This window comes from Gigantopelta aegis, chromosome 13 (assembly GCF_016097555.1).
Source record: "Gigantopelta aegis isolate Gae_Host chromosome 13, Gae_host_genome, whole genome shotgun sequence".
Lineage (NCBI taxonomy): Eukaryota > Metazoa > Mollusca > Gastropoda > Neomphalida > Peltospiridae > Gigantopelta > Gigantopelta aegis.
In genome coordinates, this window is record NC_054711.1 from 34,340,347 (window position 1) to 34,360,105 (window position 19,759).

Here is a 19,759-nt window from a genome sequence, read left to right on the forward strand (position 1 = left end):
CCTTCAGGATGTCCAAAATTCCTTCAAGAAACTGTGTAAATTGTTCTCTTTTGACTCAATCCTTCAGGATGTCTAAAATTCCTTCAAGAAACTGTGTAAATTGTTCTCTTTTGACTCAATCCTTCAGGATGTCCAAAATTCCTTCAAGAAACTGTGTAAATTGTTCTGTTTTGACTCAATCCTTCAGGATGTCCAAAATTCAATAGCAACATACTACCCGTCTGTTCAAAGTCAAGCCACAGCCATGCCAGAGACCGGGCTTGGAATGGACACGCCAAAACCTAGAGTATGATATTGGTACTTAAATATAGAGTACATGGCCGAGGTAACGCCAGCGTGACTGGAGGAGCGAGTGTGATGATTACAGTGACAGCAGACACTAGATTTTAAACAACAAGGTCTATTTGTCACTTACTATTAGAGACGTTTTTCATTATAGAAATCAGACTTTACTTACATTTTATGGTTTAGATTATTAATTTCTGTACATACGAAAGTGTGTGTGGTCATCCTGGTGGTTTTAATATCACAAAATGTATTTCTCATATTTTTAAAAATGCAAGTGCGTGTGAGAAGTAACAGTGATGGTGTCGAGTTTTAGTCTATTTTAAGGGTAATTCACAACTTCAATGTGTTGCAGGTTTGTAGATTAACAAAACTTGGTGTCCATTTTTACTAGTTGAAACTAGGGTCTGTAACTTTAACAAACCTTCTTGTTAGCATGGGCCAGATTAAGTGAGATGTGGGTTTTATTATTTTTTTGTATTATTTAACGACACACTCAACACATTTTATTTACGGTTATATGATGTCAGACATATGGTTAAGGACCACACAGATATTGAGAGAGGAAACCCGCTGTTGCCACTTCATAGGCTACTCTTTTCAATCAGCAGCAAGGGATCTTTTATATGTACCATCCCACAGACAGGATAATACATACCACGGCCTTTGTTACACCAGTTATGGAGCACTGACTGGAACAAGAAATAGCCCAATGGGTCCACCGACGGGGATCAATCCTAGAAGTGAGATGTGAGTGAGGTATTAACGAACATTCTCGTTGGTGTGGGCCAGACGTAGCGAGGTATTAACGAACCTTCTCGTTAGCGTGGTTCAGACTTAGTGAGGTATTAACGAACCTTCTCGTCGGCATGGGCCAGACTTAGTGAGGTATTAACGAACCTTCTCGTCGGCGTGGGCCAGACTAAGTGAGGTATTAACAAACCTTCTCGTCGGCGTGGGCCAGACTAAGTGAGGTATTAACAAACCTTCTCGTTGGCGTGGGCCAGACTAAGTGAGGTGATTAACAAACCTCGTTGGCGTGGGCCAGACTTAGTGAGGTATTAACGAACCTTCTTGTCGGCATGGGCCAGACTTAGTGAGGTATTAACGAACCTTCTCGTCGGCGTGGGCCAGACTAAGTGAGGTATTAACAAACCTTCTCGTTGGCGTGGGCCATACTAAGTGAGGTGATTAACAAACCTCGTTAGCGTGGGCCAGACTTAGTGAGGTATTAACGAACCTTCTCGTCGGCATGGGCCAGACTTAGTGAGGTATTAACAAACCTTCTCGTCGGCGTGGGACAGACTAAGTGAGGTATTAACAAACCTTCTCGTTGGCGTGGGCCAGACTAAGTGAGGTGATTAACAAACCTCGTTGGCATGGGCCAGACTTAGTGAGGTATTAACAAACCTTCTCGTTGGCGTGGGCCAGACTTAGTAAGGTATTAACGAATCTTCTCATTGGCGTGGGCAAGACTTAGTGAGGTATTAACAAACCTTCTCGTTGGCATGGGCCAGACTTAGTGAGGTATTAACGAATCTTCTCGTTGGCATGGGCCAGACTTAGTGAGGTATTAACAAACCTCGTTGGCATGGGCCAGACTTAGTGAGGTATTAACGAATCTTCTCGTTGGCGTGGGCCAGACTTAGTGAGGTATTAACGAACCTTCTTGTTGGCGTGGGCCAGACTTAGTGAGGTATTAACAAACCTCGTTGGCGTGGGCCAGACTTAGCGAGGTATTAACGAACCTTCTCGTTAGCATGGTTCAGACTTAATGAGGTATTAACGAACCTTCTCGTCGGCGTGGGCCAAACTTAGTGAGGTATTAACAAACCTTCTCGTTAGCGTGGGCCAGACTCTCCTCCAACAGATCCTGTCTCTCCACCAGCTCCTTGTTCTTCTCCAGCAACGTCTGACCGATACGTGCCGCAAGTTCAAGGTCACGCTCTTTCTGAAATATTAAAAACCAAAACGGTACAACAAATACACCAATTGAGTAAATCGAAATGGAATTTTTTTCATAAGTATCTATGAAATTTTATTTTAATTTAAATGAAACAAATACAAATGAAATGTGAGAAATAAAGTTTGTACCTCTTCGAGCAGGTGAGTGACAGCTTCGATGTCATTGTAAGTCTTGGTCATCTGGGTCAGGCGGTCACCACACAAAACTGAAATAAAAAAACCCCATAAATTTAGATAACAGTCATCTGGATCACGTGGATAGCAGTCATAATAATTGTTTTAATATTAATACATACGTATGATGATGTAATATGATTAAAACAGCAAGAAACTTGAACAAATGAAAACATGCATGAGGAAAAGCTTGCAAAATTACTGACTACATGTAGCTTACGCGAGCTAAATGTAAGCTTGCAAATAGCTTACATTACTTATACTAACTTGTAACAAGCTTGTAACTACATGTACCTTGTGACAACCTAGCTGCAAGCATGCATTTTTATTTGGGATAGATTGAACCAAAGCTGAGGTAGTAAAGGGTGTGTCCAAAATAAGTATGCCCCAAATAAGCCCAAACCCACTAAACTTAAAACATTTCATTTCATTGGAATGTTAAGCTGTAATTAGATTAAAATAACAGGGGCGAATTGCAATTCTGAATATGTACAGCTCTTTACCAGCTGTTATTAACATTAATGTACTAAAAAGACCTTGAAGTTCTCAAAAATGGCAAAAAGCCTGTTGTGCCCAAATTAGTGAGATCTAAAGCCCTGGACATTACAAGACAGACAACATTAAATGACCTGCCTCTCTCAGATAACGTTTTTACCTGTTCGTTACCAGTTAGAATAAGCTGAACCGAACTCCAGTACATAATGATAAAGTGAACTAGAGGAGGAAGGGAAAGGATTAACTATTTGAAAACACCTTACCACATTTTTAAACTACAGCCATTTGCTATCTAACATGATTATTTTGACACATCATTGACAATATGAGTGAGAGAGTGAGAGTGAGAGTGAGAGTGAGAGTGAGAGTGAGAGAGAGAGAGAGAGAGAGAGAGAGAGAGAAAGAGAAAACGAGTTTCGGGGGGGGGGGGGGGGGGACCTACTTTCGCCATACAGACTAAACTCCTATCGAAGTAAAGTTTGTTTGTTCAACAACATTAATAGACCACAATGTTTTACGGTAGTCTTAGAGAGGAAATCTGTTACTGTTTCCCATTAGCTGGGATATTTTATATGCATTTTGCCAGACATGACAGCACATATCACAGCCTTTGATGTACCAGTGATGTGGAAGCGATTCCATATAGGGCAAGCGATCCATGCAGTGACACACCTCACATCAGACGGGCACTCTACCACTGAGCTACATTCTGCCCCTTACAACAAACAAAACAAAAATCACTTTGTCAATTAGAGAGGAAAACAAATGCTGCCAATGTACACCGTTCTAAAAACAACAACACTTGTCCATTTGTCCAAACAAGTGAAAATCTGCTCGGACAAGCAAAATGCACCACTTACAAGTGAAAGTGGACAAATACAAATGTTCAATGCAGTTTCATTTTGAGCAATTAAAAACATTGTCCTTGTAGTAAAAATGACGGTAGAGAAGCAGATTTATTTACCAATGTATATGTCTGGTGCATAATAGAGTGAAAACTTCTGCTTATTTCGATAGCTGTACTCCAAACGATAAAGCAGCAAGGGATTTCTTATATACATTTTCCCATAGACAGGACAGTACATGCCATGGCCTTTGATGTACCAGTCATGTGGCACAGGTCAGGGGAGTGACAGGGAACCAGAGTGATAGCTCGCCTTAAATGGAGAGGATTTCAGCCATCTGTTGTAAAGATCGAGGCCATTTTATTTTTCTATTAATCTCTGATATAACACAAGTCTTATCTTATACGGTTGTCATACACCCAGTTTAAACAAGTTGAAAACAAAAACACAATGTCACAGCAACTTTAGCCAACAAGGATATAAATAGTTCACACCTGCATTAGGCCTACATATGGTATACACAATTACCCAATATTACAAATTGTAGAAAAAGAAGATTTTTTTTTTTTGTCATTACTTTGTAGATACACAGATTATAGAAGTTCTGTACCATGGCCGTACCTAGCCTTAAATAACAAGGAAGCAGTTAAATATAAAAGAAGAAAAACAAAAAACAGAAAGAAGATTAGGCCACTGTATTGTAATGTCTTCTCTACAATAGCTAAATAAATGCTGGACAAAACATGGGGAAAATCTAAAGGTAATTAAAGGCAGGATCGAGTGTAATTTATTGTAGTTGTTAATAATATGGTTTGGACTTTAGTTAAAATGTTAAAGTTTGTTTTGTTTAATGACACCACTAGAGCACATTGATGATTTATTAATTATTGCCTTTTGAATGTCAAACATTTGGTAATTTTGAAATGTAGCCTTAGAGGAAACCCGCTAAAATTTTTCGTTTACAGCAAGGGATCTTTTATATGCACCATCTCACAGATAGGATAACACATACTACAGCCTTTGATATACCAGTCATGGTGCACTGGCTGGAATGAGAAATAGCCCAATGGGCCGGCCCACCGACGGAGATTGATCATCAAGCAAGCACAATACCACTGAGCAGGACTTGCCACCGGACTTGAATTAATGTCATTATATTTTACTTATGTCCTTTGTATCAATCAATTATAATTTTACTATTAAAAAGATGATTACTGGTTAAAAATAGGTTATAAATTTTGTTATACCATTTTAAATCAAGTTTACATCCCCCAAGAAATAATGTTCATTTGTCAACTTGTATTTCTTAAAGCTTGCGACAAAATTTCATATTTTACTCATGACCTAAATATGATATGAAATGGAAGGCTGTTTCATATCGGCTAACTACAGGTATAGCATCCCAGTGACTTGATCTACGTCAGTTCCCTGATCAACTCTTAAAGGGACATTCCTGAGTTTGCTGCATTAATTGTAAGATATTTCCGACTAATAAAATATTTCTACGATTAAACTTACATATTAAATATATTTTCTTGTTTAGAATATTGGTATCTGTATATTCAATGTGTTTCCGGTTGTCTTAATATTTGTAAAAAGCCCAAACTCGATTTTGTCTTCAAATAATTTTGTACGTATGAAAAAAATATACAGTTTAGGAAATTAAATGAACGTTAACCTAGTACAAATATTAGAATGATCAGAAACACGTTTAATAAACAGCCACTAATATTGTATGCAGAAAAAATATATTTGATATGTAATTACAATTGTTAAAAAGTCTCTGTTAGTCGATAACATCTTTAAATTGTAGCAAACTCAGGAATGTCCCTTTAATCCCCATAAGCCAATAATCTATCAAACGTCAACACCAAACTGGTTATTTCAGTAAGACATGATTTCTTGCCGACAGTTCAACCACGATACATGGTTTTCATAAGGAGTGAAAGAGAACCAGCTGACCTTTCCATTCCACACAAGCATGGATCCATAATATATTGCTGTGGGGGGTGTCCAAACTACATGTACTTACACATAAGAACAAATAAAAAAACCCCAACATACATGTATTGTTCTTATGGATAAGCACTTTAAAAACGAGTAAAAAACCCAAATTTTTTTAGAAGCACAGTCGGGTCTCAGGGTTGAAATCCCCAAACTCCCCCTTGGATGTGGGACAGATGGAGACAAAACCTACACATATATTGCACTCTGGTTGTACTGGGAGGGTACTAACAAACTGGGGTGAACCTAGCCCAGCGGTAAAGTGCTCACTTGATGCATGGTCGGTCTCGGATCGATTCCCGTAAGTGAGCCCATTGGGCTATTTCTCATTCCAGCCAGTACGCCACCACTGATATATCAAAGGCTGTGTTGTATGTGCTATCCTGTCTGTTGGATGGTGCATATAAAAGATCCCTTGCTACTAATGAAAACAATGTAGTGGGTTTCCTCTCTTAGACTATATGTCAGAATTACCAAATGTTTGACATCCACGCAACAGCCGATTAGTAAATCAATGTGTTGTTAAACATAAACAAACTTTACCATATAAACTGGTAGTTATTTGTCCTTCCTAAAGGATGTGTCATCTAAAGATCCCAGATTACCATTAGTAAATCAATGTGTTGTTAAACATAAACAAACTTTACCATATAAACTGGTAGTTATTTGTCCTTCCTAAATGATGTGTCATCTAAAGATCCCAGATTACCATTAGTAAATCAATGTGTTGTAAATCAATTGTGTGTTAAACATAAACAAACTTTACCATATAAACTGGTAGTTATTTGTCCTTCCTAAATGATGTGTCATCTAAAGATCCCACATTACCATTAGTAAATCAATGTGTTGTTAAACATAAACAAACTTTACCATATAAACTGGTAGTTATTTGTCCTTCCTAAATGATGTGTCATCTCAACATCCCAGATTAGCATTAGTAAATCAATGTGTTGTTAAACATAAACAAACTTTACCATATAAACTGGCAGTTATTTGTCCTTCCTAAATGATGTGTCATCTAAAGATCCCACATTACCATTAGTAAATCAATGTGTTGTTAAACATAAACAAACTTTAACATATAAACTGGTAGTTATTTGTCCTTCCTAAATGATGTGTCATCTCAACATCCCAGATTAGCATTAGGACAGGACGTAGCCCAGTGGTAAAGTGCTTGCTCAATGCACGATTGGTCTAAGATTGATCCCTGTCGGTGGTCCCAATGGGCTATTTCTCATTCCAGCCAGTGCACCACGAATGGCATATCAAAGGCTGTGGTATGTACTACCCTATCTGTGGGATGGTGCATATAAAAGATCCCTTGCTGTTAATCGAAAAGAGTAGTCTATGAAGTGGTGACAGCAGGTTTCCTTTCTCAATATCTGTGTGGTTCTTAACCATATGTCTGACGCCATATAACCGTAAATAAAATGTGTTAAGTGCGTCATTAAATAAAACATTTCCTTCCCAGATTGGCAGATTGCCATGGCTGGTGTATAATAAGTAATTATTGCTCATCGTGTGACAGTTTTCACCTGGTTGCTTCAACACTGTGTAACACAAGATAAAACTTGATACATCTCTCTTTAATCTCAGATAAACACTCAAGATATAGAAGTGGTTCAAGGATATTATAGACATATCTTTTACTAACAAAGTGGCTGTATATTGTGTACCCATACTTGTCAAAATAAGCCAGTAACGGGCAACCGACAAATTGTATTGGATATTAGTATTACAAGGTGTTAATATCATTAGTGCATACTTTCTGCTGGAAAATAATTTGATGGTATGTAATAAAAATAAAACAGATTAAATTGAATGAATGTTTCATGAAAGTTTGTTTTGTTTAATGACACCACTAGAGCACATCGATTTGTGGGATGTTAAACATTTAGCAATTTTGACATATAGTCTTAGACAGTAAACCCACTATCTTTTTTCATTAGTAGCAAGGGAGCTTTTATATGCACCATCCCACAGACAGGATAGTACATACATGTACCACGGCCGTTGATATATCAGTTGTGGTGTATTGGCTGGAACGAGAAATAGCCCAATGACTGGGAATCGATCCCAATATGACCATGCATCAAGCAAGCGCTATGTGCCGCCCCTGAATGTTTAATGACGCCCCAGCACAAAACTACAATGTCTATTGGGCATCAAACAAAGGTAAAAATATATCAGGTTAAACTGAATCAAAATAATAATATTACAAACACTTACATGTACACATGTATATAGTTATATAGCACAAAACTACAATGTCTATTGGGCATCAAACAAAGGTAAAAATATATCAGGTTAAACTGAATCAAAATAATAATATTACAAACACTTACATGTACACATGTATATAGTTATATAGCACAAAACTACAATGTCTATTGGGCATCAAACAAAGGTAAAAATATATCAGGTTAAACTGAATCAAAATAATAATATTACAAACACTTACATGTACACATGTATATAGTTATATAGCACAAAACTACAATGTCTATTGGGCATCAAACAAACGTAAACATATATCAGGTTAAACTGAATCAAAATAATAATATTACAAACAGTTACATGTACACATGTATATAGTTATTTGTGAAGGTGTGTTTGTAAAATTAAAGTTTGTTTTGTTAAACACCACCACTAGAGCACATTGATTTATTCATCATTGGCTATTGGTTGACCGTATAACCAATAATTTGTAAGATTTTCAAGGAAACAAAATTCTGACTATATACATGTATACCAGGGATGAAAGTGGGAAATAAAAATAAATCTGCAAATTTTAATATTGGTGGCCCCAGAGTTGGCGTCATACAATATGGTCTAAAATGGCCGCTCTCATTCAGTATGTATGCAAAGCATCAGCAGAAACCATAAAACAAGTTGTCGAAGGAGAATATGGAAAATTCTGGACTATAACAGCAAAAACCCCGAAAACAATGTACAGAGAATAAAAAATCTGAAATTCCAGATAAATCCGGAAAACTTTCCTCACCACTGACCCTCTTGAAGCAGACAATGACAGCAGAATAAGAGCATTTTAAAGAGACCTAGAAGTGGAAGTGTTAACTGAGACAGAGTATTTTTACATGCCCGTTACCACTAAAGGGGCGAGATGTAGCCCAGTGGTAAAGTGTTCGCTTGATGCGCAGTCGGTTTGGGATCAATCCCCGTCAGTGGACTATTTCTCGATCCAGCCAGTATACCAAGACTGGTATATCAAAAGCCGTGGTATGTGCTATCCTGTCAATGGGATGGTGCATATAAAAGATCCCTTGCTGCTAATCGAAAAGAGTAGCCCATGAAGTGGCGACAGCAGGTTTTTTCCCTCAGTATCTGTGTGGTTCTTAACTATATGGGTGACGCCATATAACCGTAATAAAAAATGTTGAGTGCATCGTTAAATAAAACATTTCCTTCCTACACCACTAAGGTTTCAGGTATGAAAATGTGGAAATGTCATCACATCACTTCGGTGGAGCCAAATCGATCATCTGAACATCACTGGCATTAACAACTTAACAAGTGTGAATTAGGTGTAGATTGACTGACATTTCAGTGTGTAATCACCACATAATAATTACCAGTGATACATGATTTACTCACCAGTTACCATGGTGACAAGGATTTCCACAAGCAATGATACTCTGATAATAAAAGTAGTGAAGTGTGAGACAATGTGCTATATAACCACATGAAACAGGAAAGTACAAACTGTCGATGCAATACAAATACAATCACATATGTAGAGGATAATAAACGAGTTACCAGTTATTATTAAATTTATGCTATAAAATTGATAATAACTTGTAGTACCAAGTTTGTTATTCTATTTATTACCTCAGCTATTTTTTTCTCTAAAAGCCTTTATTTTTGACGAACATGTACGAAGGCCATCCTGTATACAAACGATGTAAACCACTTTACGCACTTTACATAATTTAATCACGTTCATAGATAATTTTCAAAAACAAAAGTTCTTTTTATTCTGCTACAAAATCTATAATGAACTGCATTAAAATGACATTTTGTTATAAATTTAACACCAAAAACAGAGAGCCATAAACGCAAACTCTTTAAACTACATGACGTCATTTTGTGTCTTTGCCAAATCGTGATGACGTCATACTTAGTACCGACAACGTCATTGGTTTGTAAGCGTCAAATTGTCCAACAGTATTGTTCGTTAGACAAATGCAGAATATTTCTCACTGAGAAAATATGGAAAATATTTTCCCTGTTATGAGTGACTGCTGGGGCAATAAACTGGCATATGAAGTGTATAAATATATGTGTACTGACATCACATGTTACAAGCAGATAAAGGAATGTAAAACTGAGAAAACCCACTTGCTGTTGTCGTATGTTGACAGTAACATGATAAACCACACACTATAGCTAGTACCGATAACCCGATGATGACTTGCGTCAATTGATATCATGTCCTAATTAAATCTTACATCAGAATGAGATGTCTCCGTTAGATGTCTGGGCACATGAGTAAATACAAATAAAGATAAAAAGTCCATTGTGTTACACAAAATATAAAGCACAAAATACAAGTACGTATATAAAGCACAAAATACAAGCACGTATATAAAGCACAAAATACAAGCACGTATATAAAGCACAAAATACAAGTACGTATATAAAGCACAAAATACAAGTACGTATATAAAGCACAAAATACAAGTACGTATATAAAGCACAAAATACAAGCACGTATATAAAGCACAAAATACAAGCACGTATATAAAGCACAAAATACAAGCACGTATATAAAGCACAAAATACAAGTACGTATATAAAGCACAAAATACAAGTACGTATATAAAGCACAAAATACAAGCATGTATATAAAGCACAAAATACAAGTACGTATATAAAGCACAAAATACAAGTACGTATATAAAGCACAAAATACAAGTACGTATATAAAGCACAAAATACAAGTACGTATATAAAGCACAAAATACAAGCACGTATATAAAGCACAAAATACAAGCACGTATATAAAGCACAAAATACAAGCACGTATATAAAGCACAAAATACAAGTACGTATATAAAGCACAAAATACAAGCACGTATATAAAGCACAAAATACAAGTACGTATATAAAGCACAAAATACAAGTACGTATATAAAGCACAAAATACAAGTACGTATATAAAGCACAAAATACAAGCACGTATATAAAGCACAAAATACAAGTACGTATATAAAGCACAAAATACAAGCACGTATATAAAGCACAAAATACAAGCACGTATATAAAGCACAAAATACAAGTACGTATATAAAGCACAAAATACAAGTACGTATATAAAGCACAAAATACAAGTACGTATATAAAGCACAAAATACAAGCACGTATATAAAGCACAAAATACAAGTACGTATATAAAGCACAAAATACAAGCACGTATATAAAGCACAAAATACAAGCACGTATATAAAGCACAAAATACAAGTACGTATATAAAGCACAAAATACAAGTACGTATATAAAGCACAAAATACAAGCACGTATATAAAGCACAAAATACAAGCACGTATATAAAGCACAAAATACAAGCACGTATATAAAGCACAAAATACAAGTACGTATATAAAGCACAAAATACAAGCACGTATATAAAGCACAAAATACAAGTACGTATATAAAGCACAAAATACAAGTACGTATATAAAGCACAAAATACAAGCACGTATATAAAGCACAAAATACAAGCACGTATATAAAGCACAAAATACAAGTACGTATATAAAGCACAAATTTAAACCTATATACATGTAGTCGGTTTCAGCCTCCTATAAAGATGACTTTTTGTAAATCATTTCAGTTTGGTTTGATGTAAAAAAAAACTGCAGTAAAAGTGTTTTGGAAATACTATTTTTGTGTGAAATTTTCAAAACACTCGACTCCAAAATAACTAACTTGTATTACATGTAGTTGTAGTGAATTCCATAGTATGAAGGAAATGTTTTATTTAACAACACATTCAATACATTTATTTACAGTTATATGGCGTCAGACATATGGTTAAGGACCACACAGGTACTAAGAGAGGAAACCTGCTGTCGCCGCTTCATGGGCTACTCTTTTCGATTAGCAGCAAGGGATCTTTTATATGCACCATCCCAAAGACAGGATAGTACATACCACAGCCTTTGTTACACCAGTTGTGGAGCACTGGCTGGAACAAGAAATAGCCCAATGGTGCCACCGACAGGGGTCCCATTATGAAGAATGTTTCTACAAAACTTGTCGTCAGTTTGAGAAAGTCAATATTTTATGTTGCAGTTATATAACCTCAATTAAATACCGCCACAGATGTGAGTAATTTCCAACATGCTTTGATCAGAGAACTGTTCAAGCTCGTCTGTCATAGACACAACTTCTGACTTGACTGGATACATATTTAGTCAGGACTCGCCCTGTCCATTGCCAGCCAAGTGCTAATTTTTATACAAAATGGCCACAGCATTTACTTTTTGGCTAATAAAACAGTCCTTAAATTAATCACATTTTAATAATTTTCAAGGATATATATATACTCAATCTGGGCTCGCGCTGTCGGTAGCCAAATTAGCCATTGGCTAATTTTTACAAAAAATGGCTAATAAAATTTGCAAGTGGCTAAAATTTTGGCTTAGCCATTTTCTGTCTTCTGATGTGAACAAATGGTTACATAATCTATTCAACACCTCAAACATAATAATAATACCAAATATTCAATTAACGTAATAGCGATCTCGCGACTGGTAAAAAAAAAAAATGGTGTCATGCAGAATTCAGCGTAGGCCTTATAATGTTTGCTTATTTTAATAATCACGGTTATTAATTTTAACGGCATGCATTCATCATGTATGACAGCAATATCTGGAAGATCTTAACTTGTTATTTTTACTTTGTAAAATCTTTGAACCAAAGTAATAAAAACAGCCCGACAAAGCATGTCAATTTTAATACACATGCCAGTTCAGGGCTGAAAGACATGTAGGCTATCTCAAGGACCGAGTTCAGTCAGACCGAGCGAAAACAAAATGTTCACTAGACTGGTTTGTGTGCTTCACGTTAAACCAAATGGACATGACGAACACCAATCACATACTGTCATAGTTGGCTGAACTGAGGCCAGCTCTCGGTGCGAATATATGTCATGCTTCAGAGTCAGCCGACACCCGCGCATCAAGAGACATCGTTGCGGACAATAAAAACAATACGATTATGCAAAAGTAAATCTTGATGTAAATTTGTAGAAAAACAATAGTTGTTCGCATCAATGAATACCTAACTGCAGTTTTTGTTTATTCCTTTGTCTTTGTTAATTTCGTACCCATGGTCGAGAGCACGCATGCAGATCACTATCGCGGGAAATGAACATGCAGTATTTATACAAATTGCAGTTAAATGTACACTGAATAAAAGTAGTTTACAATAATCATATCTGTTAGATAATTTTTGCTATAAATTTGTAAGACTGTGAGGTGACATTTAATAAGTTAGCTGGATTTTAAAAAGACCGTAAATTTTATCTGAGGTATTTTGCAAGCAGAAATCACAACAAGCATTAATTAACACAACGCTGAAATCAACAGCAACAACATGGCACAAATTATGAAATTGGGGTGGGGAATTGATGGGTCACTTAAAAAAAAGAAAAAAAAAAGCAAAACAATTCAAATTAACATAAAGATTGCTATTTAATTAAAGAAATAATGAGCTCTATATAAAAAAAACCTCTCAAATTTTTATTTGGGAAAAAAGGAAGAAAGAAAAAACAACTACCCTCAATAAACATCCACCCACCCCCATATTTCTGTATGTTTGTTAATTTAATGCCAAAGGCCTTAGAAGTGGGTGTGTGTGGTATGGGGTACTGGCTTCAAATTCTGAAGATAATGCATAACCCCATCCCCACCGCACCCCACTCCCGCTGAAAAATCGAAGTAATATATTAACTGCCCATTGAGGTTTTGTTATTCCTATTTATTTTCATATTCATATATAAATACTCTATACAGTACTGCGTAAAACAAATTTGGCTAAAGCATTTTCAATATGGCTAATAAAAATTCCATTTGGCTAATATTTTGGCTACAGGTATTTTTGATCCAATATCTTAAAATTAGCTAAACCAAAATTTGTTCCAATGTGAAAGAAAGAAAGACATGTTTTATTTAACAACGCACTCAACAATTTTATTTACGGTTATATGGCGTCAGACATATAGTTAAGGACCACAGAGATATTGAGATAGGAAACCCGCTGTCGCCACTTCATGGGCTACTCTTTCCGATTAGCAGCAAGGGATCTTTAATATGCACCATCCCACAGACAGGGTAGTACATACCACAGCCTTTGATACACCATCATGGTGCACTGGCTGGAACGAGAAATAGCCCAATGGGCCCACTGACGGGGATCGATACCACACCGACCGTGCATCGAGCGAATGCTATACCACTGGACTACGTCCCCCCCCCCCCCCCCCCGTTCCAATGTAAGTGCTGGACTATACAGTTCGATCTGTGTAAGACAGATACAAACTATTGGTTTATATCAACCATAGAAAGAGACTTAATCACGTCTAGGATATTAACTCATCTCTGTACATGTACGTAACCATGTACATTAGATAAAACAAGCAATTTAGATGGTTTTCTCCATTTTCCCAAATTTTAGACGACAGATCTTGTAATCACACACCCCCAAAATCCCCCCACCAAAACCAACAACCCCCACAAACTGCACCCCCCAAAAAAACACCAAACAACAACAAAAAGCCCAAACACAATTTACACCACCAAATCCAACAAAACAAAAACAAAAAACAAACATCTTGTGATACGAATATATGTACCTGTAATTACCTAAGAATATAGTTATGAATTATATGCAGAAAATATCCTTTATACACATAACAAAGTTAAAATCTGTTTTGTTTAACTACACCTCTAGAGCACATTGATTAATCATTGGCTACTGGATGCCAAACATTTGATTATTTTAAAAGTTTTAAAAACACAGTCTTCAGTAGAAATTATCTGCTACATTTTACCTAATGCAGTAAGCTGGGATCTTTTATATGCACTTCCCCAAAGACAGGACAGCACTTACTATGACCTTTGATACACAGATATTAACATATAAATAAATAAAACCTCAGTAGATTGGGCCACATCAATATCATGTTCCATGAAAACTGAAAGTCATACCACCCATGCACATACACAAATGTACATCGCCACACACGGTCAAGTGTAAAGGATGAATATTAAAGAAAGATAAACTGTATGGTGTAACAGTTATTGTACATATACAACTAGCTAGGTCAAACTGATTCTGTTGCCTGTTACAGGCCATTGGAAAAAAACCAACCCCAATTATGGGCCAATAAAACTAAATAAATAACCTAGTCGTTCTCACAGGAAACACCTTTTCTCACACAATGGAATTTACTACAAATTATTTATTTATTAGCCAACTGTTTTCTAAATTATTATTTCCAAAACACTTTTACTTTTCTTCTTACGTCAAACTGAACTAAATTATTTTTTAAAAACCCAACATTTTTGTAGAATGGGACGGACTATATAGGTATGCATCCAAATCTTTTTCAAAATAAGGACACTTAAGTGATAAAATTGTATATATTATTTTATATTTTCACGACATTGGAAATAACTGAACATTAAGCAAAAACAATTGTTTCTGGCCAATAAAAAAGGGGGCCGGTCTTTATCCTTGGGACAGCTTTATGTAAGGGGATGAAAATGTAGAGTTTACTTTAATATGACCTTATATAAAGCCATGCCATTGGATCTGCCAAACTAACAAATAAGACATAAGTACAACAAAAATTAATGCAAAAGTTAATGCTATAATAGTTGTAAAAGCTGACATGTTTTACACTTCTTTATAAATTACTGAAAGGAAAGAAAGCTAAACCTGTTTCAAAACATATTTCAGTACTTCCATTTAAAAAAACCCACAACTATGTTCACTATTTCATCTCCTAATGAGAGAGAGATAGACAGACAGAGTGAGAGCGAGAGAAGAGAAGAGAAGAGAAGAGAAGAGAAGAGAAGAGAAGAGAAGAGAAGAGAAGAGAAGAGAAGAGAAGAGAAGAGAAGAGAGAGAGAGAGAGGGGGAGGGGGGAAGGGGGAAGGGAGAGACACACACACACACACACAGAGAGAGAGCGAGAGAGAGAGAGAGAGAGAGAGAGAGAGAGAGAGAGAGAGAGAATAACTGTGTTAGAGCAGAATTAAATATAAATAAACTCTTACCACAGAAAATGGAAATATAATTGCTTCACTTAAGAGACCATATCTTTTTAAGGAGAAAGGTCACAGTGACACACACTAGTATCCATACACATCATGACATTCCTTTTGTGATTTAGATTTTATTACAAATTTTAAATAGTATTGGACCATACTGAAGTTGCACTAACTTGTCTAGCAAGTTACCGAGTCAGAATTAAACTGATTATCATAACAAAGAGAATAAACATTCATTAAAAACAGGTTCTTCTTTGGTGTATATGAAAACATGTGACCCATAGAAATATCTTTTAAAAATTAAAACTGAATAGTTTTTAGTATTTTTACTGTTTGAAATACATGCTAGATCATAAAACCAAGAATGTCTTTTGTCGGGGAAAAACCCTGATACGGAGTATGTACGAACCCTGTTTGTTTTTTTAAAACATAAGTGTTTAAGTATTGTAAATACATGTATATAGTTACATGCATTTAAGTCCAAAGCAGGCTTTGTAAATTTGGCCTGTAATTTTTATGTGTGTGTGTATATATATATTTATCTTGATGTCTATTTAGTCAGTGATGAAACAGTCAGTAACCCATGAAGTCTCAATGTGACACTGTAAGACACTGACTGTGAAGTGATAACACTATAAGCTACCTGATACCCTGGATGGATAAGCTACAACAAAACATATACAGCGAAATCCCTTTAAACTGGGGATGGGATGTAGCTCAGTGGTACAGCGCTCGCTTGATGCGTGGTCGGTCTCAGATCGATTCCCGTCGGTGGGCACATTGGGCTATTTCTCATTCCAACCAGTTCACCACGATTGGTATATCAAAAGCTGTTGTATGTGCTATCCTGTCTGTGGGATGGTGCATATAAAAGATACCTTGCTGCTAATCGAAAAGAGTAGCCCATGAAGTGGTGATGCAGGGTTTCCCCTTCTCAATATCTGTGTGGTCCTTAACCATATGTCTGATGCCATATAACCGTAAATAAAATGTGTTGAGTGCGTCATTAAATAAAACATTTCCTTCCTTCCCTTTAAACTGGACACCCATGGGATGAAGTAAAAAGTTAGTTTTTTCAGTGGTATCTGGTTTAGAGATGTACTGATCTGTACTGATATTTCAAAAAGGGCCATGAAAGGCATCCAGTTTTGAGGGAATTCTGGTTTAAACATTTTGTGGAGTTTCATTGTACTAGTATATAATCAAGCATGTATCAAACAGGTGGTAACAATATGTGGTCACTTAACATTGGTGGTTGCTTAGTACAGGTTTATCAGTTGAGCAATTATGTAATATGTGGTCACTTAACACATGTGGTTGTTTAGTACAAGTTAATCAGTTGAGCAATAAGGTATCGTAAGATGTGATCACTTAAAACATGTGGTTGTATAGTACAGGTTAATCAGTTGAACAATAATATAAGATGTGGTCACTTAAAACAGGTAGTTGTATAGTACAGGTTAATCAGTTGAACAATAATATAAGATGTGGTCACTTAAAACAGGTGGTTATATAGTACAGGTTATCAGTTGAACAATTATATACATTTATACAACATAGAACATTCAGCTTTATTCTCTGTGCAATATTACAATTGTTTCTGGTAAAATATTAAATAAGTGTGGGACATTTTATGATAAAATTGTCTATATTTGTTTTATTTTCATATGCAAGTAACCACTATTTAATGCTAAAAGGTTCTGTGCAGCAGAATAATATTCAAATAACCAATTTATGCTATAAACCGATATGCACTAAAGTGGATTCGACTGTATTAGGTTTTATGTTATGAATGAACTGACAAGTTAGAGAGTCATATGATTTCATAGTAGTGTACATAGCATAACAATCACTGTTACCTTTCATTTCCCTGAAAGATTGGGTAACAAAGAAAGAAAGAAATGTTTTATTTAATGACGCACTCAACACATTTTATTTACGGTTATATGGCGTCAGACATATAGTTAAGGACCACACAGATTTTGAGAGGAAACCCACTGTCGCCACTATATGGGCTACTCTTCCGATTAGCAGCAAGGGATCTTTTATTTGCGCTTCCCACAGGCAGGATAGCACAAACCATGGCCTTTGTTGAACCAGTTATGGATCACTGGTTGGTGCAAGTGGTTTACACCTACCCATTGAGCCTTGCGGAGCACTCACTCAGGGTTTGGAGTCAGTATCTGGATTAAAAATCCCATGCCTCGACTGAGATCCGAACCCAGTACCTACCAGCCTGTAGACCGATGGCCTACCACAACGCCACCGAGGCCGGTAGATTGGGTAACAAAGAAAAAAAAAAATGGAAAAAAAAATAAACGAATGTTGAAAAACCAGGTTGAATTAAATACAGCAGGCGGAAAAGTCAGTAAATTAAATTAATCATAACCTGAGTGGTGAATTTGTACTGACAATTACAGCAATATATAACCCTAAAAACAAGAATTGTGAAAAATAATAAGTTAAGTCCTTTTTATCTGATTACCTATAATATAATACAATACTCGAGTCCTTTTTAACTGATTACCTATAATATAATACAATACGCGAGTCCTTTTTAACTGATTACCTATAATATAATACAATACTCGAGTCCTTTTTATCTGATTACCTATAATATAATACAATACTCGAGTCCTTTTTATCTGATTACCTATAATATAATACAATACTCGAGTCCTTTTTATCTGATTACCTATAATATAATACAATACTCGAGTCCTTTTTAACTGATTACCTATAATATAATACAATACTCGAGTCCTTTTTAACTGATTACCTATAATATAATACAATACTCGAGTCCTTTTTATCTGATTACCTATAATATAATACAATACTCGAGTCCTTTTTAACTGATTACCTATAATATAATACAATACTCGAGTCCTTTTTATCTGATTACCTATAATATAATACAATACTCGAGTCCTTTTTAACTGATTACCTATAATATAATACTCAAGTCATTTTTAACTGTTTTTAATTGTTCTGATCCTCTTTTCATCTGCACTGCTGACATCCTTTTAACTTACCCGATGCCGCATTTTGCAAAGGATCATTTTGCACACAGGCCCAGTCAACTATCATACATGTATGCATATCATGCTAAGTATTGCATACAAAGATGAATTCCATACACACAAGTGGTTATATACACAGCTAATATATGAGAGCTGGCTATATCTACACAGCATACCCCATATAAACTTTCCCGTGTGTAGCACAGGTTACATGCATCTGATGTAAGTATATAAACTTTCCCGTGTGTTGCACAGGTTACATGCATCTGATGTAAGTATATAAACTTTCCCGTGTGTAGCACAGGTTACATGCATCTGATTTAAGTATATAAACTTTCCCGTGTGTAGCACAGGTTACATGCATCTGATGTAAGTATATAAACTTTCCCATGTGTAGCACAGGTTACATGCATCTGATGTAAGTATATAAACTTTCCCGTGTGTAGCACAGGTTACATGCATCTGATGTAAGTATATAAACTTTCCCGTGTGTAGCACAGGTTACATGCATCTGATGTAAGTATATAAACTTTCCCGTGTGTAGCACAGGTTACATGCATCTGATGTAAGTATATAAACTTTCCCGTGTGTAGCACAGGTTACATGCATCTGATGTAAGTATATAAACTTTCCCGTGTGTAGCACAGGTTACATGCATCTGATGTAA

The 19,759-nt window shown here is 35.9% G+C and overlaps 1 protein-coding gene across 10 annotated transcripts in view; it reads right to left on the reverse strand.

The window, feature by feature from the left end:
• Positions 1–19,759, reverse strand: part of LOC121387474 (trafficking kinesin-binding protein 1-like) — a 135,668-nt gene that overhangs the window by 30,228 nt on the left and 85,681 nt on the right. For 9 of the 10 annotated variants that reach the window (XM_041518601.1, XM_041518602.1, XM_041518598.1 and 6 more), the window contains 2 exons: positions 2,380–2,456; positions 2,120–2,236 (listed from right to left, as the gene is read on the reverse strand). In XM_041518601.1, coding sequence (XP_041374535.1) covers positions 2,120–2,236; positions 2,380–2,456 — 194 coding nt within the window. Of the gene's footprint in view, positions 1–2,119; positions 2,237–2,379; positions 2,457–16,075; positions 16,132–19,759 lie in introns of those variants that run through there. The other variant, XM_041518607.1, reaches the window with a different exon arrangement.